The sequence below is a fragment of the Garra rufa genome, chromosome 1 (genome assembly GCF_049309525.1).
Source record: "Garra rufa chromosome 1, GarRuf1.0, whole genome shotgun sequence".
Taxonomy (NCBI): Eukaryota; Metazoa; Chordata; class Actinopteri; order Cypriniformes; family Cyprinidae; genus Garra; species Garra rufa.
In genome coordinates, this window is record NC_133361.1 from 61021290 (window position 1) to 61048111 (window position 26822).

The window sequence follows — 26822 nt, forward strand, 5'->3', positions numbered from 1 at the left end:
CAGCTAAAACTAGCCAACCAGCCTAGGCTGGTTTTAGCTGGTTTAAGATGAAAGTAGCTGGTTTTAGCTGGCCCCCGGCCTGGAAAAGTGACCAAAACCCCTCTAAAACTAGCTTGCTGACCAGCTATCCCTGGTGAATAAACCAGCTAAAACCAACCTGGTGTTTCCCCAGCTAAAACCAGCTACTTCCAGCTTAAACCAGCTTAAATCTATTCTGGCTGGATGGTTTTAGCTGGTTTAAGCTGGAAGTAGCTGGTTTTAGTTGGCCTCCCAGCCTGCAAAAGTGGCAAAAAACCCTATAAAACCAGCTATCCCTGGTGAATAAACCAGCTAAAAAACAGCCAACCAGTCTAGGCTGGTTTTAGCTGGTTTATTCACCAGGGATAGCTGATCAACCAGCCTGGTTTTAGCTGGTCATAGCCTGGAAAAGTGGCCAAAACCTCTCTTAAACCAGCCTGCTGACCAGCTATCCTTGGTGAATAAACAAGCTAAAACCAGCCTAGGCTGGTTGGCTGGTTTTAGCTGAAGTAGCTGGTTTAGGCTGGCCCCCCAGCCTGGAAAAGTGACCAGACCCCTCTAAAACCAACTACTTCCTAGTGCTTAAACCAGGTAAAAAGCAGCCAACCAGCCTAGGCTGAGACCAGCTTTTAGCTGTTTTTTCAGCAAGGATGACCAGATAAAACCAGACTGGTTGACCTTCTAAAACCAGCCAACGAGCCTAGCTGGTTTAAGCTGGCCTTCCAGCCAGGAAAAGTGGCCAAAACCCCTTTAAAACCAGCCTGCTGACCAGATATGACTAGCCTAAGCTGGTTTAGCTGTTTTGTTTTTTTCTTCACCAGGGTAAAATACACATATTTTATAGTGATCTGCTCATTCCTGGAAACAAATGTGTTTTGATCCCTTTCTCTATATTGCAAAACACATATATTGTTCCGCAGTGTAACTGATGTATTTTGAAAGTACTCCCAGCATTAAGCGTGTAATTATAGCAGCACTCATGGATGTTGTTGATGCCCACACACACATCACAGAGACCCCTTTTAACCACCCGGAGTCTCGCGATAGCAAGCGAGCGTGATCTCGCAGGCCTGTTGTGTCTGACGATAGACGCTGCGTGGGGGTTTTCGCTTGATGTCATTGGGAAAGACGCGAGAGGTGCGATTACACCACTGTTTCTCATGCTCCTGCGCCGTCTTCGAGTCGTTGCTGTCCAAATACAGGCATTAAACGACCTTTCGCGAAACACGGGCGGAATTTCGATGGGTTTTAGAGCATGAAGGTGATGCGGCGGTGTTGTGCTCCCGCTAGACGTTCGTGCAGATGCGCGTACAGCTGAGGAGAAAGATGGACCATAACACCGTCGATGAAAACGCTCCTGTACGGCACTAATTCGTTGTCCTAACGCGTTCGCTGTTCAATTCCCGCAGTCGAGAGCTTCTTCGCGATGGATATGTGGACGCCGAGTGGCAGCAGGCCCTCCGGATGGCAAACAAACCGTGAGGATCTGTAGCCTGCTAGCTAGTATCTACCAGAACACCGCAGTCACCATATGAGGATGATGAGGATGGAGCATCAGCCCTGAGCTCTCATTAGGAGGAAGATCAGGCGCAGAACCTGATCTCTAAGGAGTTTGTTTTGTTCTCCAAGGCTGCTGGACTTCTAGCCATATCATATCACGCCATATCATGCAGTCAGACTCCAGCAGGGACTGTCCTGTTTACTGACTAGCTCTTAGAGATTAGCTGCAGTTCTTCACTCGTATATCAGAGTCCAGGTAACCTGAGATGGATAAACTCACCATTATTTCAGGATGTCTCTTTCTGGCTGCGGATATATTTGCCATAGCGAGCATTGCCAATCCAGACTGGATCAACACTGGCGAGTCAGCAGGTGAGATATGAGATCAATAACTCTCGATTATAATGTCATCGGATCTGGGAACGGCAGGCTTCTCTAAAGAGATTTCATGTTTATAGTTCAACTTTTTTCCTTATCGGTTTTCAAGGTTCTAACAAAAAGAGGTTTCTACAAAGATTGCATTAAATTTGTCATTAAGAATGACTAAGAATATACACAAACACACATAAAACATTGAAAAACATTGCTATGTGTGACCCTCGACCTCAAAACCAGTCTTAAGTTGCAAAAAATAAATTGTATGGATCAACATTTTCTTTTATGCAAAAAAATCATTTGGATATTAAATAAAGATCATGTTCCATAAATATATTTTGTAAGTTTCCTACCGTGAATATATCAAAACTTAATTTCTGATTGGTGATATATGCATTGCTAAGAACTTCATTTGAACAACTTTAAAGGCGTTTTCTGCAATGTTTTGATTTTTTTTGCGCCTTCAGATTTTAGATTTTCCAAATAGTTGTAACTCGGCCAAATATTGTCCTATTCTCACAAACCGTAAAACAATGGAAATTTACGATTATGACTGGTTTTGTGGTCCAGGGTCACATATAGCATATAGGAATGCTGAAAAACATTACTTTGTTACGTTTGTTATTTAATGAAATCAATATTTAGTGTCACTCACAGGATTTATGGTTTAATTTTTTCAGACATTAATACTAAAAATACTCAATGTTTTCCATTGTTGGTATATAGAATGGTCTGTAGTAAATATTTAACTTTTTTTAGCTCTCAAATGTGACCCTGGACCACAAAAGAGTCAAATGAATAATAAGTTAATAAGCTTTCCATTGATGTATGGTTTGTTAGGATAGGACAATATTTGGCCGAGATACAATTATTAAAAAAATCTGGAATCAAAATATTGAGAAAATCGCCTTTAAAGTTGTCCAAATGAAGTTCTTAGCAATGCGTATTACGAATCAAAAATACATTTTTGATATGTTTACGGTAGGAAATTTACTAAATATCTTAATGAAACATGATCTTAATATCCTAATGATTTTTGGCATAAAAGAAAAATCGATAATTTTCACCCATACAGTGTATTTTATAAATTTTATAGGCTGGTTTTGTGGTCCAGGGTCACAATTTAAAATTGTTAATTCACAATTAACAATTTAAGCGTAATTTAATCATTCTCCAATGGTCATGATTGATCTAAAAGCTTGTTTTGACAGTCAAAAACTGCATCATGGTTCTTTTGTAATACTTAACCACAGTAACACAGTCATCTGAGCATTAACATCACCGTGTCCAACTTCAAACCTTTAAATAAATGAAGCTCAAGGCATGCTTACATAAAATAGTTTTTCACAGTTTTTCCACGTCAAGTTATTTTCAGGTTATTTAGCAGTTTTATGTGGCTCTGACAGCCGCAAGGACACCTCCGCCGTTATTAAACATTTAAACCCATGACTGTCTTCAGATGTCCATGTGCAGGCGGGCTGTTGATAAACAGCTGCTCTTTGTTCAGCGTGCATGACTGCTTAGTAAGTGGGTCAGCAGGGGTTCAAGCACAATCCACTCAATTCAGCAAGAATCGCTGGCGTCGTGTTGTTTTCTTACATGTCGAATGCTCCAGCGGTGAATCAGGTGCTAAAACCAGCGGCCATGTGAACATATTCCTTTGTGTCGTCTTCAGCCATCCAGCGCAAGGAGTTGTAGCACATGCTTCCTATCGAAAGTCATTTAGCCCACTTGTCTGAGGCTTTCTCATTGTCTGGAGTGGGCATTGTTGTTCCATGGTTATGAAACCCATGGTGAGTTATTAGATTAAATGAAATTATATTTTTTCTGAAAGCAAATGAAACCGTTTAGTCATTTTAACCTGTGATCCACAGCTTTTTTTTTTTTTTTTGTTTGTTTAGTGATAGTTGCTCATGAGTCCCTTGTTTGTCCTGAACTGCCTGCTGTTCTTCAGAAAAATTATTCAGGGTTAGCGTTTTCCATCATTTTTGTGTATCCCTTTCCAACAATGACTGTATGATTTTGAGGTCCATCTTTTCACACTGAGGACAACTGAGGGACTCATATGCGACTATTAAAGAAGGTTTAAATGCTCGCTGATGCTCCAGAAGGAAAAAATGATGCATTAAGAGCCGGGGGGGTTAAAACTTTTTGAATTTGAAGATCAGGGTAAATTTAACTTATTTTGTCTTCTGGGAAACATTTAGCTTTCTTCTGTAGCTTTTGAAGGCCAGTACTAAATGAAAGAAATATGATATTTAGGCAAAATATGAAAAATGTACACATCTCCATTCTGTTCAAAAGTTTTCACACCCCGGCTCTTAATGCATGGTTTTTCCTTCTGGAGCATCAGTGAGCGTTTGAACCTTCTGTAATAGTTGCATATGAGTCCCTCAGTTGTCCTCAGTGTGCAAAGATGGATCTCAAAATCATACAGTCATTGTTGGAAAGGATTCAAATACACACAAAAGCTGGAAAACCAAAGACATTTGTGGGACCTAAAGGACTTTTCTGAAGAACAGCGGGCAGTTTAACTGTTCAGGACAAATAAGGGACTCATGAACAACTATCACTAAACAAACAAAAACATCCGTGGATCATTCAGGTAACAACACAGTATTAAGAATCAAGTGTGTGTGTGTGAACTTTTGAACCGCAACATTTTTATAAATTCAACTATTATTTTCTCTTGTAGACTAATTGTAAACATCTTGTATGTGAAATATCTTATTCAGGTCAGCACTAAATAAACAATAACATGTATTTTATTAACAGGATTAAAAAAACGCTAAACCTACATGGGAAAATTACATCAGTTAGAGGTTTCAAATGTTGGTTTTGTTTATTTTTCGATTGATCATCCAGCCCTACAACACACTCTGTCATCTTAGAGCCCTTTTTTTATACATACAACTTTAGTAAAGTCTATTGGGAGATAAAAAAATATTTTGATACACACACACACACACAATATATATATCTGACCCTGGACCACAAAACCAGTCATAATGGTCCAAAGCTGACTAAATAAGCTTTTCAATGACGTATTGTTTGTTAGGACAGGACATTTGGCTGAGATACAACTATTTGAAAATCTAGTAGAATCTGGGAAGTGCAAAAATTCAAAACATTGAGAAAATCGTCTTAAAAGTTGCCAAAGGAAGTTCCTAGCAGTGCATATTACTAATCAAAAAGTAACTTTTGATATATTTAAGGTAGAAAATTGACAAAATATATTCATGGAACATGATCTTTACTTAATATCCTAATGACTTTTGGCATAAAAGTAAAATGAATAATTTTGACCCAGACAATGTATTTTTGGCTATTGCTACAAAAATACCCGCGCTACTTAAGACTGGTTTTGTGGTCCAGAGTCACACTTCTTATGAAATGTAAACATTACAGTATGCTCTATATGAGTTTGTTTTGGTCTTATTCTCAGTGGTAATTCTCATTATAGATTTTAATAAGAGTTACACAACACTTCCAACCCTTTTTATGCTGTTATAAAATGAGTTATGAAAGCAGATGGATCACTCACACACACTCAAAGATCTTTCAAACTCTCTAGTAAAGTTCACCGGAAAACAAAAACGCTTTGACGTGCACTCAGACTTCGCAATATGTTACTGCATGCTCTGTGTTACATTTTTACATTATAGAAGTTGACTTGCATTTTGTACGATTCACTCATACACTCGCCGATCGAAGAATGACTTGATGAAAACAATACCGTAAAGCTGTCACAGATGCGTTGTTTGTTTGTATGTTTGTTGGTGTGTCAGATTGTTCTTTCAGCCCGCCAAATGAAGAATTTAGAGTTCATTGTTTAGTGCGTGGCTGCATGCAATTCAGCAAACTGAATGGGCTCCTTTGTGAGCCATTGTCAGATTGTTTCCTTCCTGTGAATGGTAAAATCATTAAAGTGTTTGTAGAGTCCCTGCCCTCTCTTTGATGTGGTCTATGACCAGAATGAGGCAGAATAATTGGCTGATGAGACATTGTTTAAGCGCTTTCGGAGAAATCGTGGCTTTGATCTACTTCTGGACATTTTGACTAAATGGTTGCATTGAATGGTTTTTTTTTTTGCTGTTGTTTTGTTTACTGTCATTATCTGTTTGCTTTTTCCTGTGTTGATGGGTACACAAAGATACTTTCACACAGTTCAAGAAAGGATATTGACTTTTTTTGTTCGCTATTATGCTTAAAGTTATTGAACGAAATAAAACCCTAACGCCAAGTATTCAACTTGGCCACTTAATTTGTCCAGCACCGATTGTGCTACAGACGTTAAAGTAATAGTTCTGGAAATTTACTCTGCCTCAAAATATCCAAGATGTAGATGAGTTTGTTTCTACATGGAAAATTTAGCATTGCAGTGAATGGGTGCCGTCAAAATGGTAAGTAATTCACACCACTCCAGTCCATCAGTTAACATCTTGTGAGGTGAAAAAGCTGTGCTTGAAAGAAACCAATCCATCATTAAGACATTTTCTTGCTTCTTGACTAAATTACACGTCATTTATCCATAATATTGCTTTCTCCAGTAAACGTTTTCTCATCTGAATCAGGAGAGAAATATGTATGGACCATGAGTGAAAACCGGGGATGGATTTTTTTAACTGGAGGAAGCATTATTGTGGCCTTGTATTTTAGCCAGAAGAAGCAGTTTTAAGTTAAAAACATTGTAATGATGGACTTGTTTCTTACAAACACGCAGCTATTCACTTGTCAAGACATTAATGGATCGACTGATAGTCTTGTGAGTTACTTGTGATGTTTTTATCAGCTGTTTAGACTAATTTTAACAGCACCCATTCACTGCAGAGAATCCACTGGTGAGCAAGTGATGTAATGCTACATTTCTCCCAATCTATTCTGATGAAGAAATAAACTCATTCGCGTGAATCGTTCCTTTAATGATCCCTCAAATTGCTTGCAAACGAAATAGACTTGCAACAAATTTCAGCTGGTGGACAATATAAAGAATGCTAAAAATCCCTTGCTTTGAAGGAGAACCACACAATCATAGAGACTCAAATATCAGACATTTATCAAGAAGGCTCTTTTGACGTGGCCTAAAAAGCAAGCGCGTGGCTGCTTGTTAAAACTCTCAAGAGTGCGATAGTAACAGCATAGCGACACCTTGACATTGTGAAAGTGAGATTTCCATAGACAAGCACTTGGGGTGAACACACTTGTCATGTTTGGTTTGATTAAAACAAACTCTGGTGGGATTGCTGTGTTAGTGCGGTTCATTTGAGTAAATATGAACGCTGCCTTTCAAACCCGTGGTTCGCACCAAACAAATGGACCGTGACCTTTAAAAAGATAGGTCTTGGTCCGCTTCCAAGCAAACTCTGGTGTGATTGCTGTTAATGCGGTACATTTGAGTAAGTGTGAACGCTGCCTTTCGAACCCCGGTGAACACCAAACAAGCAGGCAGAGACCGTTAAAAAGATGGGTCTCGGTCCACTTCCAAACGAACTCTGGTGCGATTGCTCCGTTAATGCGGTTCATTTGAGTAAGTGTGAACACTGCCATCCAAACTCTGTTGCACCAAACAAGCAGACAGAGACCGCTAAAAAGAACGATCTTAGTCCGCTTCCAAACAAATTCTGGAGCTCTTTGTGAGCTCTAAAATAAGCTAAGCAGACTGATCAATGAAGCTTTAAGTCGAACACACCTTTTCCTTTTGTTTGGAGTGTTCTGTGAGTTCCGTCCCGAAATATGCGTCATTCAATCAGGTTGTGAATGTATCACTGTGCTTTTAGGTTTGGTATCTAGATTTGCTGTCAAAAATGCCAGTGTTAAATGCCAAGTGGACCAGGACCAAATGTATCGTTTTCCTTTTTGGTCAGGAATAAATGAACCAAACGAAATGAACTACAAGTGTGAACATGCCTTTAAAAAAATGCTTGCCTTTTAAATTCCCCTGGATTTTGCATTTACTACATCAGCAGGGTGAAGAACAACAGTAGATTAATTTAGATGTCCAAAATAATGTATGATGTTAGTTCATTAAAAAGTAAAAAGCATACACCAGAGTAGGGGTGGGCGGTACACCGGTGTCATAGTCAGCACCGGTGTGACATTGCGCCACGACATGGATTTTCTAATACCGTCAATACCGTATAAATCAATTATGTGCCTCGAACGTCTGCATTTACATCAATAATAGCTGATTCTAAATAATAAGGCATTACATTTTCTTCAAATGTTCAGTTGTGGTCTGAATACCTGTCCTTATACTATATCTTGTAAATAAAAAAGTAAAACATATTCGTATCAGCTTTGCAGGTGGTAGGTAAAAGGGGAGTGGCCATTAAACGACTGCTGAAACACCGTGAAGAAAGGTAGGACCTGTAGCCTATACCAGGGTCGGAGTGGCAATCGGGACGACCGGGACTTTTCCCGGCCGCCGGCCGAAGGATTTACACAGCGGTTCACAAATTGAGCAGGCGCGAGGCGAACGCGACCGGCCTGTTTACTTTTACTTTCGATTTTGCGATAACGCACACTCTGTGTAAAGGGAGCAGCACATCTTATAACGTTAATAGATATTTGTCAGTGAGTACAAGATTGCAGCAAATCCTCCAGTCCTCCTGTTTGTAATCTCTCTTTACTTTCGACCCGTGATCAGTCAAATCTAAAGGTCATTGTACACTGAGTCCGATTTTCGTATGTTTTTTTTTTTTTTTTTTAAGTTTTCTCAAATTTGCCATCCTTATCAAAATGCTTATTATGGATGCGAAAATGCAGAAGATCGAACACGATCCGATTTTTTTTTATGACGGACGAAAGTTTCAGAGGCAGTGTGTAAACTCGATTAACATAAGCTGTATTTTTTTTTTTCGTGCAAAAATCTCGGACGAAAATGTTGTACTCGTGTGCAATGACATTAACTCCAGCAGCTCGTGTTGGATGCAGGGTTGCCAAGTCCGCGTTTTTCCCCACAGAATTGGTCTACTTTTAAACTGTTGCCATGGGTTGATTTCCCCCAGTTATTTAAAGGTTTTAAATATTGCAGAAATTAAATTTCAATAAAAAATAATTTTTGTTTTGTTGTACACTGTTGAGTAAGTTCTTTAGGTTTTTTGCAAAATAAATATGTTAAGAATGCATACTGTCCCATGTCTCTTTTTGATAAGGATACCTACCATTTACTTATTATATTATAAAAATGTTAACTTTATTCACATACTAAAGGGACATGACAGGCTACTCCTCCCAAAATGTACCAAAAAAGTAATACCGTGATATTATACCGTCACCGTTCAAAAGATGAAAAATACCGTGATATTAATTTTAGGTCATATCGCTCACCCCTACACCAGAGTTACAGTTTTTGTTAAGCAGAACTGAATAGTTGGCAGTAGCCCATGCTGGTTTTGTTTTGACTCCAGTGGTGCTCAGCTGTTTTGTATTTTTTGCATTTTATGTAGTATTATATTTGTACAGTTGTTTTTGGCCACTTCTGTCCAGCCATCATAATCTGCCAGCAGTTACCTTTAGCAAACATTTCAGTTATCTGTTAACGTTTACACATTTACATCAGAATAAGGTGATTACAGGTGGTCAGTCAAGACATCTGGCATTCAGATGTTCGGTGAAGTCTTGACTCACATGCGCATGAGATTATCAGTATCAGATAGTAATTAGCCCTGACTTTTGCTAAATGAAATACTAGATAAAAATGTAGTAACGTTTCATTCATGTCACTTAAAAGTACAGCTGGCCTCGACTAGTAGTCGGTCATTTTAAGCATTAGTCGACAATTAGTTGTAGGTTTATTAATAAACCATATATCATAATAATGAGCTTTTAATTGCCTACAAGCACATGCCAAAATGGTTGCCAGAGCGCATCGGCAGATATAATAATTATGAATGTGTCAGGGGAATACAGCAATGAGGCTGCATTGTAACTAGTGCTTTCTTTGTTTTCGGCTTAAAAGATCAAATCAGCGACACGGACTCAGTAGTGGATGCACATGTTTGATATGGATTGCATAATCTGAGAATGTTTTCTATTTGAATTGGTTCATTTAAAAGTAGACATGGATACATTTTTCATGTCTGTAAGGCAAGTATACACAGAGTTTCGAAGTTTCACCGAGATGGCAGAAAGTGCATCATTTTTGCTTTCATTATTTTACAAAAGCGCAACGTTTTGTTATTTTGAGTGCACACAAATAAACCTAAAGTCTTTACATATTCGAAAGATGTAGTACTTTTATCTGTTGACCAAAATTATTAAGTATTTTAAGAGCAAATGACTGCACAGACACTTGAATAGCACACATTTTTCTAGGTTAACATTAGATTGAGCTGCCATGTAAAGCCATATTTGAGGTTAATGAATAAAAGGTGAGCTTTTGGATGTATTGCCCGATTTGACTTCGCCACTCCGCTTTTTTTCTGCGACTAATAAAATTTTGGTTGACCAAACCTCTTCTCGTCGACTAACGGTTAGTTGACTATTAGGGGGCAGCCGTACTTAAAAGTATGGTCTAACCTTACCTCTATCCTTCTCATCTCAGGCTCATTATGCAGTTTGGCAGGAATGTGGCCATCCAGACAGGCGCCCAGTTTGTCCGTTCAAACCCTAGCTGAAAAAAAAAAAAAAGAATAATTTTGATTGGCATTTACTGCTCCGATTCACATCTGCGGTGCCAGTGAGACAGCTGTGAGGATGGTATGTTTGTTCAGTTCACAGTTCACAGGCAGGAGTCACGGCAAAGACAGGAAATTATGCAGCGGAGACCTTCAAACTCAACCCGTGACTGAGAACCCAAGAGCTCGCGGGGACAAAACACGAGTTGGTGGTCGTGACATTTACAAAATGAAAAAAGCCCTCGGAGCCTTTTATTCCCAGTGAAACACTCGGAGTTAGAGGAATAATTAATTCGGCTCACTGTCTCCGTGTGACAGCATACAGTACTCATTTCACTCTCCAGGCAGGGAGCTGATTGTTTGGAGCTTGTTTTAGAAGTGTCGACGGCATTTTTAACAGTACTGTTTCTGTTTGCAGGAAAATAAGCGCCCGGCTAGAAATGCCACTTCCTCCCACTGTTTCTGAAGCAATTGCTCATGCAGATTTTTGACTCTGGAGCAAAACATGAAAGTGCATTTTGAACTGTTTGTTTTCAGACTTTTCTGAACTGATTTTGAGGGGTAAATCTGCAGATTTTTTCAGAATGTTGTTTTCTTTTAACATTTTTTTTTGGGTCCGATTTTTTTGGTGACGTTTGCGCATTGAAGTGCCAAAAGCCATTTTTGCCGCATGTGAAAGCATTGATAACTTTTATTGTTAACAAGCTGATTAGGGCAAATTTACATTATGATGCTTTAAATTAAAATAAACTGTTATTTAGTGTTGTCAAAAGTACTGGCTTCTAAATGTAAAAAAGTGACGATACCAGCATTTCCCACAAGCTTTTTGAGCGCTGTTGAGTGGATTCTTAAACACCTCTGATTGGTCATTGTGTTAATGTGCTCAACAGGTATGTCCGTGATTGGTTACAATAGACATATTGCTGTCTGCGTTTCCATCACAACGTAAAGTACCATAAATAGACTTGACGTAGGACTGTGCCTGAATGCTCCTTTCCAGGGCCGTTTCTCAATACCATGTACGCACATTTTGGATTTGCGTTCTTGGTAGTTTGAACTTTGCGAGATTTACTCAGTGTGGAGTGTGAACTCCTGGAGACTGGATGACGCAAGTCTGGTAATTCTGCAAATGGAACAGTAGCGTAGTTGATAATGTCAGTCAGCTCCCCTTGGCTACTGCAATTTTCCCCACTGTATTTACAGTAAGACAAAATATGATATCAAACACCACTGCCTCGTTATATTTTCATTTAAACATTAATAGTGACTGAAATGTAGTTCAGGGATTGTACAGGCATAACAATGAAATTACATATTAAACATCATTGCCCCTTTTCATTTACAAAAATATACAAGTATGTAAAGGAACAAATAATAGATTAATGAGATTGCTGATTAGATCTACCCAAAACAAATGATATCTCATGTTTAACCTCTATAGAAACATCAGAGCCTGTGGCAAATGTTAGATTTGAGTTTTAAACAACTACATTCTTGCCGGAAATACTCTTAAAAATTAATTTCATGACACAATAACCACAATATTTAGAAAATTATCCAAATAAATGGTGGTTGAAATACATTGCTCCGTGAACTCAACCAATAGTCCCATCCCCGAAAGTTCCTGACCTTTGAAAAAGTACTACCTTTCTAAGGGGACACATACTAGGAACTTTATTTAGATCCTGGTTCCTGTGGTGGAAACACAACGAGTACCACCATCAAAGTCCCTAGTTTCTGGGGAAAGTTCCTGCGGTGGAAACGGGCTAAATGATCATTGCTTCATGCTATTCACCATATTCATTAGGGATGGGACGATAAATCGTTGCAACGCGAATCGAGAAATGATTCAGCATCAATTCTGAGATTTCCAAACACATCGTGATTCTTTCTCAAATCGATTCTGAGCTTAGTTTTGTACAGCAGATGACACTGCTCGGTTTTCAAATCCTTACACGCACTTGAACCTAAAATAACCATTCATACAATTTGAAGAAGTTGAAGCGAATTACAATGGTGTTTACATTAATCTCGTGTCATAAAAGCACGACTCAGCCGAACGCACAAGTGCTCTTCAACACTCTTCTTCTTGAGCGTTTAAGTGTGCGGATAAAAACTCTTCATCTGCTGTTAAAATCTAAGTTTAGAACCGATTCCAAAGAGAAACGCGATGCATTCGGATGATCTCAGAATCGATCCGTGAATCAATTTATTGTCCCATCCCTAATATTCATACAGATACACAGTGAAGCATTCGAAAGCCCTGTCTATCAGAAGATCCGTCTATAAGCAGATATATTAGGGATTCACTGACGGATCTGCTAGACGTGGCTTTCAAACGTTCCTGTGTGTCTGTGTAAATGCTTGGTGAATAGTGTGAAGCCAAGGGTGTGTTCACGCTTGTCATGTTTGGTGCGATTAAAACTAACTCTGGTGTGATTGCTCTGCTAGTGTGGTTCATTTGAGTAAGTGTGAATGCTGCCAGTGCTGGTGTGCACCAAACAAATGGACCGAGACTGCTAAAAAGATGGGTCTCGGTCCACTTCCAATCGAACTCTGATGCAGTTCGAATGAAATATGAATGTAACATGGACCAAATACTTCTAAACCAAGGGTGCCTAACCCTGTTCCTGGAGATCTACCTTCCCACAGAGTTCAGTTCCAACCCTGATCAAACACACCTGTGACAGAACTTACTGAATGCTCCAAACTAAAAGAGAAATTGTGCATTACCTCCTCTTTGCCCCACGAATGCCCTCTGCTCATTCTGTTTTGGATACACCGCCTGTTCCCAGCATTAAATCATGTCGCATAGTGTATACTTCCAGTTTTTGGTTCATTTAGAACAGTGGTGCCCAACCCTGTTCCTGGAGATCTACCTTCCCACAGAGTTCAGTTCCAACCCTGATCAAACACACCTGTCTGTAAATCAAGTGTTCCTTCAGATCCTAATTAGGTGGTTCAGTTGTGTTTGATCAGAATTGGAGCTGAACTCTGTGGGTAGGTAGATCTCCAGGAACAGGGTTGGGCACCACTGTTCTAAATGAACCAAAAACTGGAAGTAATCAGAAGACGTGACACTATGCGACATGATTTAATGCTGGGAACAAGCGGTGTATCCAAAACAGAATGAGCAGAGGGCATCCGTGGGGCACAGAGGAGGTAATGCACTGTTTCTCTTTTAGTTTGGAGCGTTCAGTGAGTTCTCTCACGAAATATACATCATTCAAGGGGTTGTGAACGTATCACTTTGCCTTTAGGTTCGGTATCTTTAGGTTCGCTGTCAAAAATGTCAGTGTGAACGCTAAGCAGACCAGAACCAAATGTATCATTTTCTTTTTTGGTCTGGACCAAATGAGCCAAAAGAATCGAACCGCAAGTGTGAACACACCCTAAGAATTTGTTCAACAGCACTCAAAATGTTAGCGGGAATCTATGCAAAGGTGTCACATAAAGTGCATCTGATTGGAGGACCGAAGTACTTAATTTAAAGGTAAACTAGGCAATTTTGGAGAGGCTAGCAATAGCAAACTAGTTTTGATGGCATAAGATCCCACCCTTTGAAAACAATAGTGCGCACCAGATGTCATAACACAGCCTGAGGATCCATATCTGTGCAGTATGGACGAAAACAAGTTTTGACATGCATGTTTTGCTGAGGCTTCATGTCTCGCTTTTTTTTAATTACACGATATTTGGGTGCTGTGTTAAGTTGAAAATGCATCTCAAGCCCATTCTGTTGCAGTCAGTTCAGCTCTTTTGGCCCTTTCCGCTCAACAGGAACTCTACATGCACGCAGTGATGTGTTCTACTCAATTGATAGTGTCCAGCATTAGAATGATTGACCAAGTGACCGTTCCATCATCTAAGCCCAAAACCTTTCTTACTTTCTCACATTCTTCTGATCGAGCCCTGCTCTTAGTGGAAGCTGAGAACGTAATCAAATTACAGCAAATATTTAATAAACAAGCATGTGAAAGGAGCAGACCATTAGTAGATTTTTGTGAATGCCCGGCTTTCCGGTTCTGAAAAAAAAAAAAACCTGTGGCGCTTTCTTAAGACTCGGATTCCATGTGGGCCTGGTTATTTTGTCCCATTTATTGTAATTCATTGAGCTACATACTGAGGAGCTCTTAGGATTTTATGAAAAGGACTGACGTGCTCTCAGCAATGCTTATCCGAATACATGAAAGGAATAATAAGCGACTGAAAGAGACAGACCTCTTGAAAAGTGATGAGGCCGGTCTGTTTATGGCACTGACTCATGGCTGCTTGAGAAAATAAAGCCCATCTCACTGACTCAGTTCAACCTGCAGCGAGCACTTCTAGGGTCTTGCTGCTCCAAGATTGACCGTATTTATTTCCTTATTTAACGACTAGCGGTACATTTTGTTAATAATACGGTGTAATTCTAAAGCTACTGAGATGTATACCTATGTTCTAAAATGACACATAAAAAAGAAAAATAAATCAGCGGTACCAAATGGAGCCAGTTCTTCTATTTTTGTCACATTTTTACAATTTCAGGATCCACTTGGTACCAAAGTACCGATAGATAATATAGATGCTCTTTTCAGTATCTATATCATCTACAGTAGTCAGCATTTGAAGCGGATCAAAAAAGTTCAACAAAGCTGCCCTACACTCTTAAAAGTAAAAGTGCTTCAAAAGGTTCTTCACAGCGATGCCATAGAAGAACCATTTTGGTTACCTTTTTAGAATCTGAAGAGCCTTCTTTTGCCACAAAGAACCTTTTGTGAAAGGTTCTTCAGATGTTAAAGGTTCTTTATGGAACCATTTAGACAAAAAAAGGTTCTTCTATGGAATTGTGAAGCACCTTTATATTTAAGAGTGTAAGACAAGAAACAGGTATTGTTTACGCATTTGTAGTATAAGCTGTAGTTGAAATGGGTAACTTGTTAGGTATCCACAATTTGTCCTTTTTGGAAGTCTGTTTTAACAACAATGGCCTTTACAATTAGACCTGTGCTCCCAAAGCATGGAAAGACTTCATTAGTGAATTTGCAGCAGGCATAACTAAGTCTTGTTTAAGAAAATGGTATCGGATCGGTATGTGGGTTCAAGTACTTGGAGATACCAATGCTAGATTTTTTTGTGGTATTGGTGGCGTTTCTGATACTAGTATTGGAATCTGAACTCTACAGCAAACCTTCATATTCACCTCGAAGACCATGTTTCCATAAAAACGGACCACAGAGAACTTTGCAAAGCCAACATCCACGAAGAGTTGCAACTGCTCAAACTTTCATCAAAGACGCCAATGCTAACAAGCATAAAACCTGGATAGTAGGAGCACCAAAATGGACTTCAACATCTGCCCTGGTCAGACAAATAATTGAGTACAAACCAATATGGACAGTTTTGAAGAGAGAGACCAACAACTCTAGCATCAGTTGGCAAATATTCTGACATTCAACTGAAGATTGTTCAGAAGTTGGAAGAAGGTTGGAAGCTCAATAAGGAAAAATGGTGGTCCAACACCTTTATGAAGAAATATTGCCAGTGTTTCCCAGGTGTTGGGTTTATTTCGTCCAAAAGGCATCAAGACAGTTTGTCCATATTGTCTTTTTTGATAGTAAGCCCATTCGCCATGTTTTGTTTTGGTGAGATCTTGTAACGCTTCCAGCAGTGAATACATTTTCCTTGTGTTTGCTGTGGGTTCATCACGGGCACAGGATGTGCATGCATCTGTATGCATCTGAGAGAATTCTGCGCGTTAAAAAGAACACGCCTGTAGCGCCGCACACGGCCTCCGCTTTCCACCCACTAGGGTTCAGGGGCTGTTTGACTCATCTCCATAGCGCTCCATATCTCCAGAGCTGCTCAGCCTGCACTAATGAGAGAACAGCAATGCTCAGGAAGCAGATGCATTTGCTTCATTTCCTGTTGTTTTACGCACAGGCTGTGAACAAGAGAGTGGTCCAGAGTGTCTGAATGTGTCAAGCCTCTGTTGAAATAGAGTCTCCCAAAGGTTACAAGTGTTTACAGTTTTATCTCTTGGTGAAATGCAAACAGTGCCCACTTATTGTGAGAGAAACCCCCGCCCTCGTAGCTTCTTCACCAGTGGCATGTAGCTGCCGAGTATTTTCATTTAGTTCACAATGTTAAAAGAGACAAAAAAGGGTTACTAATAAAACGAAGACGGGAGAAATAATTATAAGCAATAGAACAAAGAGTGCTCGAAGTTCAGAATGCGACTGTGGAGGCTTTATTCCTTCAAGTGCATCTTGTACTTACAAGTTGGCCATTTAATCCATCCATTCAAAATCATTATTTTGAGCTGACAGCTTATTCACCACATCCACCATTAAGTGGCATTTATGTTTTATTGCGTACAGTAATTGCTCTGCAGTAAAGCCATTCAAATCAATTCAATTTAATATTCTGTTGTTTTATGCCTGCGGTAATTATGAGTGAAACATCACGTCATTATTGTCTATCAAACAGTGCCACCTCGAGGACCAAAGTTCGCAAATTTAACGTGTGTGCAAAAATGAGGAAAACCAAATCATCAATTTCTGATAAACTGGTGACAAATAACAGTAAGAAAAAGGTCATTTTCTGCAGTGGAACAAGCCACTGTGGGCCTTTTTTCATATATAATAAATTACTTGTGCCTCAGTGCGTGCAGACGAAATGCAACACAGTAATGTTTTCTTTCTTTTGGAGGTGTATGCCTGCTGTTTGAGAATGTAGTCGTGTAAGACAACATGACTTTTGCTCAGTGATTGGCATTTTGCTGTTTCCATTGAGAATTTTTTTTAATGCGGTATCACAAAATGGGCTTAAAATAGGTGGATGAAAACGCAGGTATTCATAAACTTATAATTACTAATTTGGCTCCACTTAAAGAGTCCGTAATGCACATATATTTTTACCAAGAAGTGCATTTGACCCCTTGTGTAGTCGGCAAAGAGCATTCAGTCAAAGAGAGAATGTTTGTTTCTGTTGTAAGTTATTGGTTTTAAGATAAAAGCTGAGGGACAAGTCAAAATGTGACGTTGGCCCACATAACCAGTCTTAAGTTCCATGGGTTTATTTGTAGCAATAGCCAACAATACATTTGTATGGGTCAAGATTATTAATTTTTCTTTTTTGCCAAAAATCATTCCATATTTCATGAAGATATTTTGTTAATTTCCTACCATAAATATATCAAAAATTAATTTTTGATTAGTAATATGCATTGCTAAAAACTTTATTTGGACAACTTCAAAGGCGATTTTCTCAATATTTCGATTTTTTTTTTTTTTTTTTTGCACCCTCAGATTTCAGATATTCAAATAGTTGTAAGTATTTTCCTATCCTAACAAACCATACATCAATGAAAAGCCTATTTATTCAGCTTTCAGGTAATCAAGAAAAATCGACCCTTATGATTGTTTTTGTGGTCTAGGTTTACAAATGGTTTTCTCTGGTGGACTCGTTGGTTGAACCTGCGTTGAAACCTGAAAATTCCTTGGCCTCATTTACCATGTTTGATTTCAGATTTGTCGTGTAGAAATGAGGACACATGTTCTAATCACAAACAAAAGTTTGAGTCAGTAACACATTCTGCTGAATAGTGTAGTTTCCAGTGAGGGCTCCTTGGGAATTTGGCAGCGCTCCAGCGCTCTGACTTGCTTCGCGTTTATTTATCCAGATGTGTTGTTCTAAATGACGCCCGTTTTGTATGTGTGCATGTGTTATTGGAAAAGGACTCCGTGAGTTTGTACCCTATGAATGTCTAAACTGCAGTTATGGGTGCGATTCAGTGTTGTCTTTCTTTTTAGTGTACCATAGCGTGCCAGCTGGTTGTAATGATGGAATTAGACGCTGAAGTTGTGAATCAGCAGGGGATTGGTGGGTGATGAGGGAAATGTTTACCGGATGCAGACACTAGTCTTTATCAAGCTCTTTAAAGGCTTTCTTCCCACCAAGACAAAATGCTTCTTTCCCATCATCAAACTCAGGCTTAAACTCCAAGTTCTGTTTTGCATTTGCAACCTTCTAACGGCTCACGATGATGAAGCCGAGCATAAATCAACTTTCTCGCTTTATAAAATGTGAAAATCCTCTAGAGCTTGTAATGCAGATGAACTTACTTCGCCTGAAGCAAAATGAACACATCTGTTTGTTGAACTAATTGAATTCATAGTGCTATGCTGTGTACTCTGAACAATACATTTTGGGTTCAAAAATAAAAAGAGTAAATCAGATGGCTATAATTAGACAATTCTGTCATCGTTTACTCATCCTCGTGTTGTTCCAAACCCATAAGAAGTTAATTCGTCTTCGGAAGACAATAAAGATGGATTTAATCAAATCTGAGAGATTCCTGTCCCTCCATTGAAAGTCTGTTCACCCAAGACGTTCATAAAAAGATCAAAACTCTTAAAAATAAAGATGCTTCAGAAGGTTCTTCACAGCGATCCCATTTTTGGTTCCACAAAGAACCATTCGGTTAAAGGTTCTTTAAAGAACCATCTCTTTCCGACCTTTTTATATCTGAAGAACCTTCTTTCGCCACAAAAAAACCTTTGGTGAAACAGAAAGGTTCTTCAGATTTTAAAGGCTCTTTATGGAACCATTTAGACAAAAAAAGGTTCTTCTATGGAATCGTGAAGCTCCTTTATTTTTAAGTGTGCAATTACAATTGTCAGCAACCGATGAATGGAGGACGCTGTGATCGGAGCCGTTTTTTTCGTGCTTCATTGGTTTCGTAAACGCCCAATTTACGCAATTTTAAAAGAGCACAAATCTGTAAAGACTCTACATTTGTTTGTGTGCACTCGCAATAACAAAATGTTGCGCTTTTGTAAAAATAAACAAACAGGATGAACTTTCTGTCGTCTCTGGCTTTAAGAACTTAAACGTGAAACTCTGTGTATACTTGCCTTACAGACATGAAATGTATCTATAGAGTGTGAAATGTCTACTTTTAAATGAACCAATTCAAATAGAAAACAAATATTATATAATCTGTATGAACCATGCATGTGCAGGTGCATTGCTACGAATCAGTGTCGCCGAATTAATCTCTTAAGCCGAAAACAAAGAAAGCACTAGTTTATCAATAAATTATTAAAATGTTAATGCAGCCTCCTTATGGTTTTTCCGAGACACATTAATAATTATATCTACCGGTGCACTGTGGCTAGCTTTTTGTGTGTGCGTTTGATTGCTTATTAGGCATGTAGGCAATTAATTACTAGTCAACCTGAAAAATCCTTAGTCAAGGGCCCTAGTAGCTGGAGTTTCGTCTGCGTTTGGCCAATAAGCGTATACTTACATCACTAGTAGTTCCTATAGAACTGTTTTAGACCCCACTCTGGAGTAGGAGCTAATTTAGTTGGAACTTCCACCAATAGCTCTAGGAACTATGAAAAGGGGACTCCGGTGCAAAAGCACTTTAAGTACAGTGTAAAAATTCAGTCCGATTTTTTTTTTTTAATGTATTTTTAGACCAAATGCTTAAAAAAAAACAGCAGACTGGCTTAAAGGATTAGTTCAATTCCAGAACAAAAGTTTGCAAATAATGTACTCACCCCCCTGTCATCCAAGATGCTCATGTCTTTCTTTCTTCAGTTGTAAAGAAATTGTTTTTTGAGGAAAACATTTCAAGATTTCTCTCCATGTAATGCATGTACGTATGGTGCCCCCAAGTTTCCAACTTGAGACGAGACAAGACGAGCATTTGAGGTTAAAAGCAGGGACCGAAATTACGTTTTTGACACACCGGCCAAGCTTATTTTTTACCTGCCAAAATTCTGAACGATTTAACACAGATATATCCAAAGCACGTTATTCTGTATATTATGTGTGCTCCGGACAGAGAGGAGTGACAATTAAAACATCAATAAGAAAAACAACTTTTTGGTCATTTTAGATTTTTTATTATAACTTGGAAATGTTTTTAACGAACTGAGTCAGACTACTTGTTTTCTTTGTCCATGAAATCTGGCCTCCTGCTTCTAACGCAGTCTTTGTGCCACAGCATTACAGCCGCATTTGGGTCATAGTCCCTGATCTCTGGAGAACACAGCTGCACCATGAGAAGATCTGAAAGTGTCTCGGGGTTTAGATTGGACCTCCAGTCAGTTTTAACTCGCGTCATAGTGCTAAACCCTCTTTCACACTCAGCAGTCGAGGGAGGAAGGGACAGGACCAAGTCGAACAATGCCAGCAAATCAGGACAGGAATGCTGAAAGCGTGTGTTTACTGCAATCCATGACATCTTCGGCAGGGACTTGGGTTCTTGATACATCAGCGACTTGAGGGCAGTCCACTTTTCAGGAATTCTTTCAACCATGACACCAGAGGACTCCAGGACAGGCTTAAAGTGGTCCACAAGTGTTTCCAGTTCTGCATCCCCAAAATCTAGAACAGATATATAAACAAGGAATGAAAATTAATAAGCATGCAGTTTTTATTCACAACCTTGACTGTACTGCACTGCTCTAATAAACCAACCTGCTTCTTCATCTCCTGACTGTGGCCAGTTGGTGAAGCTGACTAGCTTGGTGGCATGCAGAATCCCTACACTGGCATCCTGGAACTTGTGATTCATATTCTCAACTAGCCTGTCAATCACTTCTTTCTGTGAGCTGATGAGGGCCTTGTTATCATCTGCTCTTGTAAGTGTAATTCCCTCATAGCAGTCTGCAACAGTGGCTTTCATCATGGGTCCCTGTCTGATAACAGTAACAAACTTTCTTTCCCTTTTCTGGTGTAAACTTTAAAAGAACAAAATCAATAAGCACTTTAATAAATATACCTGGTTTTGTATTTTTCCAGTACTGATTGGGTTGAACACAGCGCGCCATGGGCCTCTGCTATAGTGGCGACAGACCTCTGCAGACAGGTGGACAGGCTGCTCAGATGGGTGAGGGTGTCATGCAGGAAGCCACAAAATCGGACAATAACAGCTTCCCTGATGGTAGAGTAGTATTTTCTGGCCTTGGCCTGCTGGACACCCCGGACATTTTGAGCATCAGGAGACTGAATCTAAAATGATGTAAAGAAAAAAAAAAAAAAAAATTAAACAACTGTTCTCTATTGATTATGGTACATGTTAATAACTCAAAAAAAAATTTTACTAATAGGCCATTACACATTATTATTACTTAGCTAATACCTGCTCAAGGTGCTGTACAAGACCCCGGTATCCTCGCAGGAAGTGGTCCAGAGCACACAGCAGGTGTCCTACCCAATGGGTCCCCCCAATTCTGGTGGGCAACAAGGGCTGTTGGCCGAGAGCCTGAAAGCTGTTAATTAGGTTTGCCCTGTTGAGTGGACTGGTGTGATAGAAGGTGTATAGCCCACAAAGCAGGTCTTCCACTTTCTGATACATTGCATTTGACCGCATGGCATCATAAAAGCTCAATTCAAGACGGTGTGCCATGCAGTGGATGCCGATGATGTAGGCCCGGTCACCCTTCAACTTGCTGACGACTCCATTTCTGGCTCCAGTCATTACTGCAGCTCCATCTGTTCCCATAGCAACCAGTTTGCTTCCCTAGTCATCACTTACTTCATCCATAATGTCACTAATGGCTTTGCTTATGTGTGTTGCGTCTGCCTTCTCCACTGACTTGATACCAACAAACGTTGACTCAATTTTGCCTTTGTGACTAAATCTAACATACACCAACTCCTCCTCTTTCACAGAACTGTCTGTGGAGCCATCAGTGGTTATAGAGAGAAAATTTGTGTTTTTAAGTTTCTCTTTGATGTTGTGTCTTTCTACTTCAGCTATATAGTCAGTCCCTCCAGGATTTCACGATTTTTTTTTGTGATTTTTGCGATGAAAATTATAAATTTTGTGGTGGCAAGTCCTAGAAATTTGCGAAAAATTTTGCGATTTATTTAATTATTTAATTTATTTATTAATAATTAGGATATCACATTTACCATATTAGGTATTATGTTAGAGGCTCAATTATCATGCATAACACAAATCAAACATAAAATTTGTTTATTCTGATACATTTGAACTTTTAAAATAACCTATGGCGATATTCTTATGTGACCTTTGTAAACATTAACAGCAGGTGTAGAAATGTATACTGTACATAGCCTACTTCATTTCAGTCACGTCTCAGGTACTCTTCACATTTTGGTAGCCCAAAAATTAATTGAACTAGCCCAAATAAAAAAGCTTTTTAATTTTTTTTTTTTTTTAAATATAGAAATTCAAACAGGAGTCTAAATGTCAATCAAATATGTTTTCAATACACAAATATAAACAAATATCAAGGAAGGAATTTTATTTCACTCTTTAGTGTATCTGCAGAATTTTTAAATATCAATTTAAAGCAATGTATGATCCTTTTTAAGAGCTGCACAAGTAAAATGAACAGAATGGGTGGGGTTGGACAATGTAAGGTAGAATTTTAGGTCATAAAATGACATGATTTATAATTCAGATACAGATTCACACAAAAACAATATCTTATACAATGGCATTTCAGCCTTTATACCATTAAAAGGGATAAATCAAGTATATAATTTATCACATTTATTTAAAACATAAATATTACTGTCTTAATTGTTTAGATTTTTTAGAAGGCACATTAAAAACCCTATGTGTTTGCTGCATAAAAACAAACAGCTGAAAAATGTATTGGAAAAAATTCTAAAAAATTAAAATTAAAAATTCTATCACAAGGGGGCGCTTTAGGAGCGCTGAAATATTATCGTTTCCCTAGTAACGGCTGTATACAAATCAGCTTTAACGCTGTTTTATCAGCATGAAATGAAAATGCCAACGACACGTTTCTGAGGACAGTCGGTTCTACTCAGATACATTCATTTAAAGACATCAGTGCTGCGTTTTGACTTTAAAATGTGCAGGGCTCATATTTATTCAATGACATCATTGCCTTTAGAAGTTTTATCCAGCCCTATCGTGATTCGTCTTTCCGTCCCTAACTGACTTTTAAAATTATAATTAAGACTTTTCTTATACTATTTAACAAATTCAAAACTTTTATGGCGTTCCATTTGCAACAACAGAAGCCCTCTACTTTACGATAGCGGGTCGGCAGGCCGGTGAAACATTTTGGTAGCTCGACTGAAAAACACAATAGCCCACGGGACATCGATCTTGCAAAACCATGCAGACAGACAGCTCACAGACATCACGTGAGCAGCGTCTTTATCAACATGATATATATATTTTAAAATCTTTTTATTATTGAAATATTTGAATAACCATTTTTTGCGATTATTTTGCGGTTAAATGACAAATTATGCAGGATCGCAAAAAAATGCGACATTTTGTTGATTTTGCATTAAATTCAGCGATCGCAGAATCGCGAAAAACTGGAGGGACTGTATAGTGCATAAACACTTTGGCCTGCTTTTCATTCATGTATGTTGAGCCCACAGAAATTCCCTTTTGTTCATCCAGTCTACAAAGAATAAAAATATAATTAATTAAAAATGGAATAATATTTGTATATTAGAATTTTGTAAATATATAATAATCTTACTAAATATATCTTGCCTTTTTGGTGATAACATTTTGTATTATAGTTAATTAGCCATATTTCAACATTTCAAAGAAGCAAGGTTTTACTTACTCGCACATCCACTCAAAATCCGAAAATGGCCTTGCCTTCTTCCCAATGGCATGTACGGTGCGAAACAGTGCCTTCTAGGGCTGGGTAAAAAATATCGATTCTCCGATTTTAATCGATCTTCAGTTTAACGCAACGATATCGATTCGCGAGACTGATACTTATTAAGATTACTGGTGAAAAGATTTACTCGCCATGTGGCGGATGGCGCTTTAAATTTAACTCGCCAGACAGAGAATTTGCTCGCATTTGGCGAGTGGCGAGTGTTAATTTCGGACGCTGGTTAAAAGTACATAAATTGTCAATTTGTTTTGAAAATAATCAATCGTTTCGCTAGATAAGACCCTTCTTCCTCGGCTGGGACCGTTTAGAGCCCTTTAAAGCTGGGTTCAAACTACATTTTGGAAGTTCAAACTTGGGGGCACTATACATATCCATTATATGGAGAGAGATCCTGAAATGTTTTTCTCAAAAAACATAATTTCTTTACGACTAAAGAAAGAAAGACATGAACATTTTGGATGACAAGGGAATGAGTACATTATCTGTACATTTTTGTTCTGGAAGTGAACTATCCACTGGTATAAGTATCAATTTCTAAAAATGTGCTACAATATTCACACTAACACGGCATCATTTGTCCGTGTAGCTGAATCTAACTGTGAGAGGTGCTGAGTTGTTATCATTCTGACTGTATGTAGAGTAAAGGACAGGATTTCCTTAGTTCTTCCATGTCCAGGATGTTTTCTTGGTGGATTCCCCACAATCTCCTGCCTGTTTTCCAGGGCGTGATATGAATTCTTCCTCCAAGCGAACTCTGGTTCAGATGCATTAGAAGTTCCCTTACAGCTTCTCTAGACCTGCTCTTGGCCCTCACAGACAGCGCGGCACCAGCCTGAGTATCAGTGCCAGCAGGCGCGTTCATCACTACAGAGCTCTGGATGCTGTTGTGCTTGACGGATATCAAAATCGTGCAAATGTCTTATGTCACTCCCGAGGAGAGCTCAGCAGAATGTGACTGCTACCAGATGTAAGCTCAACTAGTGACGAGACCGTTTAACCAATTAAGCGCCTCTCTTGTTTTCCTTCTCGATAAAGGCTCAAGGCATCCTACGCACTTCAAGATGGCCAAAACGCATGCCAGCATGGGCATAAACAAAACTCCCAGTCAGGCTGAAATGCAGCGAGACCTTAAAATGCGAGCTTTTGTGGGTCAAAAAGGATTTAATTAATATGTTTACATTTGATCCCAACTTTTTTACTCAGACGTCAGAAACTTGGCATTTCCCAGCCAGAAATATAGAGTAAAATGGAATTAATGTTATCAGCGTATATTAGTAATAGTGTTATTTCTTCCGTTCCGATCGAGTTACTGGCTTATCAGTATTCCCTCTAAATGAGTGGTGTTTTGGTTTAATTAGGAGTTTTGTATTATGCGGTGATCTGTTATCTGAGGTCAGCTCTTTCCTGAAGCTGTGGGAATGATGAAGTCTTGTGCTCCGTCTCTCGCTGTCTTGGCGCCTGGTTGAGTCTCTGTGATGCACTTCTGATCAAGTGACTCAAGTGGTGCAGACACTTTGGGGAGTGTATATGCGCTCACACTCTTCTAATCTGAAAAGTAATATGCTACTTTGGATAAAAGATGTTATGATGTTGCTAGCTACATCGAGCAATATAGTAACGCAATCCCTAAATCTGCAAATGAGTAAGTAGAACTCAACTGTTCCATTGAGCTCATTTAATGCTCTTAACTCTTGTATACAAGTCTGGGCTGTAGCAACCCTAAACATAGACTGACTTAAATGATATAGGTCTGAATTTACACTGTTAAAGCACGAGTAACATACCATACGTGTTAAGACTGGCTCATACTGCAACAAACAATACACCAAAAAACTATGCCTTTGTGTGATTGTGAATGGGGTTGTGGATGAAACCCTGCTTAAAAGTTTTGGGAATGCACTTAATCCATTCATTCACTAACATAACTTATTCATTAATTGTACAGTGGAGCAAGATTATGTCCATATAGTCTTGGGAAAGTGTTTTTTTTTTATTACCGTTTGATGCGGTCTTAGAAATATAAAATCTGTTGCATAGGTCTACTTGTCTTCTGTAAAAAAAAAAAAAAAAGTAGGTCTTCACTACCCAACATGTTACAATTCACAACCCTGTTATTTTTGCTCAGAATGCAGTTGCATTTGCACCCCTTTGTTTCTGTGGAGTCAACAGTGAAACTTGCTTCTCCACACTACAAACGCCAATGGACCCTTTCACACACTATGACGTTATTTTCTTTCTTCTTACTCTATAATCAGTCCTTGTTAAGGCTGTCACTAACGATTTTTTTGGTAATTGAGTATTCTGTCGATTATTCGGACGATTAATCGAGTAATTGTTAGATAATACTTTTTTTAAAATATAATACAAATAGATGTAAACAAACAATAGTTTTTAAAATTACTTAAAATACATAATAGCAATGAGGCAATACTCACGGTATCAGTTTATTCGCTATAGTTTGGAAAATGGTAATAAAACATAAGAACTTAGAGATTACTGTGTCAGAACAAATTCATCTTGATAGTTACAAATAAATTTCAGTCGAACCAAAATTTGAGACGCCTTCGGATTTTCTGACATTATCGCAGTTTTATTTGCTATAGTTTGGAAAATGGTAATAAAATATGACAAGAATTTAGAGTTAAACTGTGTCAGAACAAATTCA

At 38.7% G+C, this 26822-nt stretch overlaps 1 protein-coding gene across 1 annotated transcript in view; it reads left to right on the top strand.

Moving 5' to 3' along the window:
- Positions 1 to 1115: 1115 nt before the first annotated feature.
- Positions 1116 to 26822, top strand: part of mosmoa (modulator of smoothened a) — a 41777-nt gene continuing 16070 nt past the window's right edge. The window contains exon 1 of the mRNA XM_073843679.1: positions 1116 to 1890. Within this exon, the coding sequence (XP_073699780.1) occupies positions 1785 to 1890 (106 nt within the window). The 5' untranslated portion in view covers positions 1116 to 1784. The remainder of the gene's footprint in view (positions 1891 to 26822) is intronic.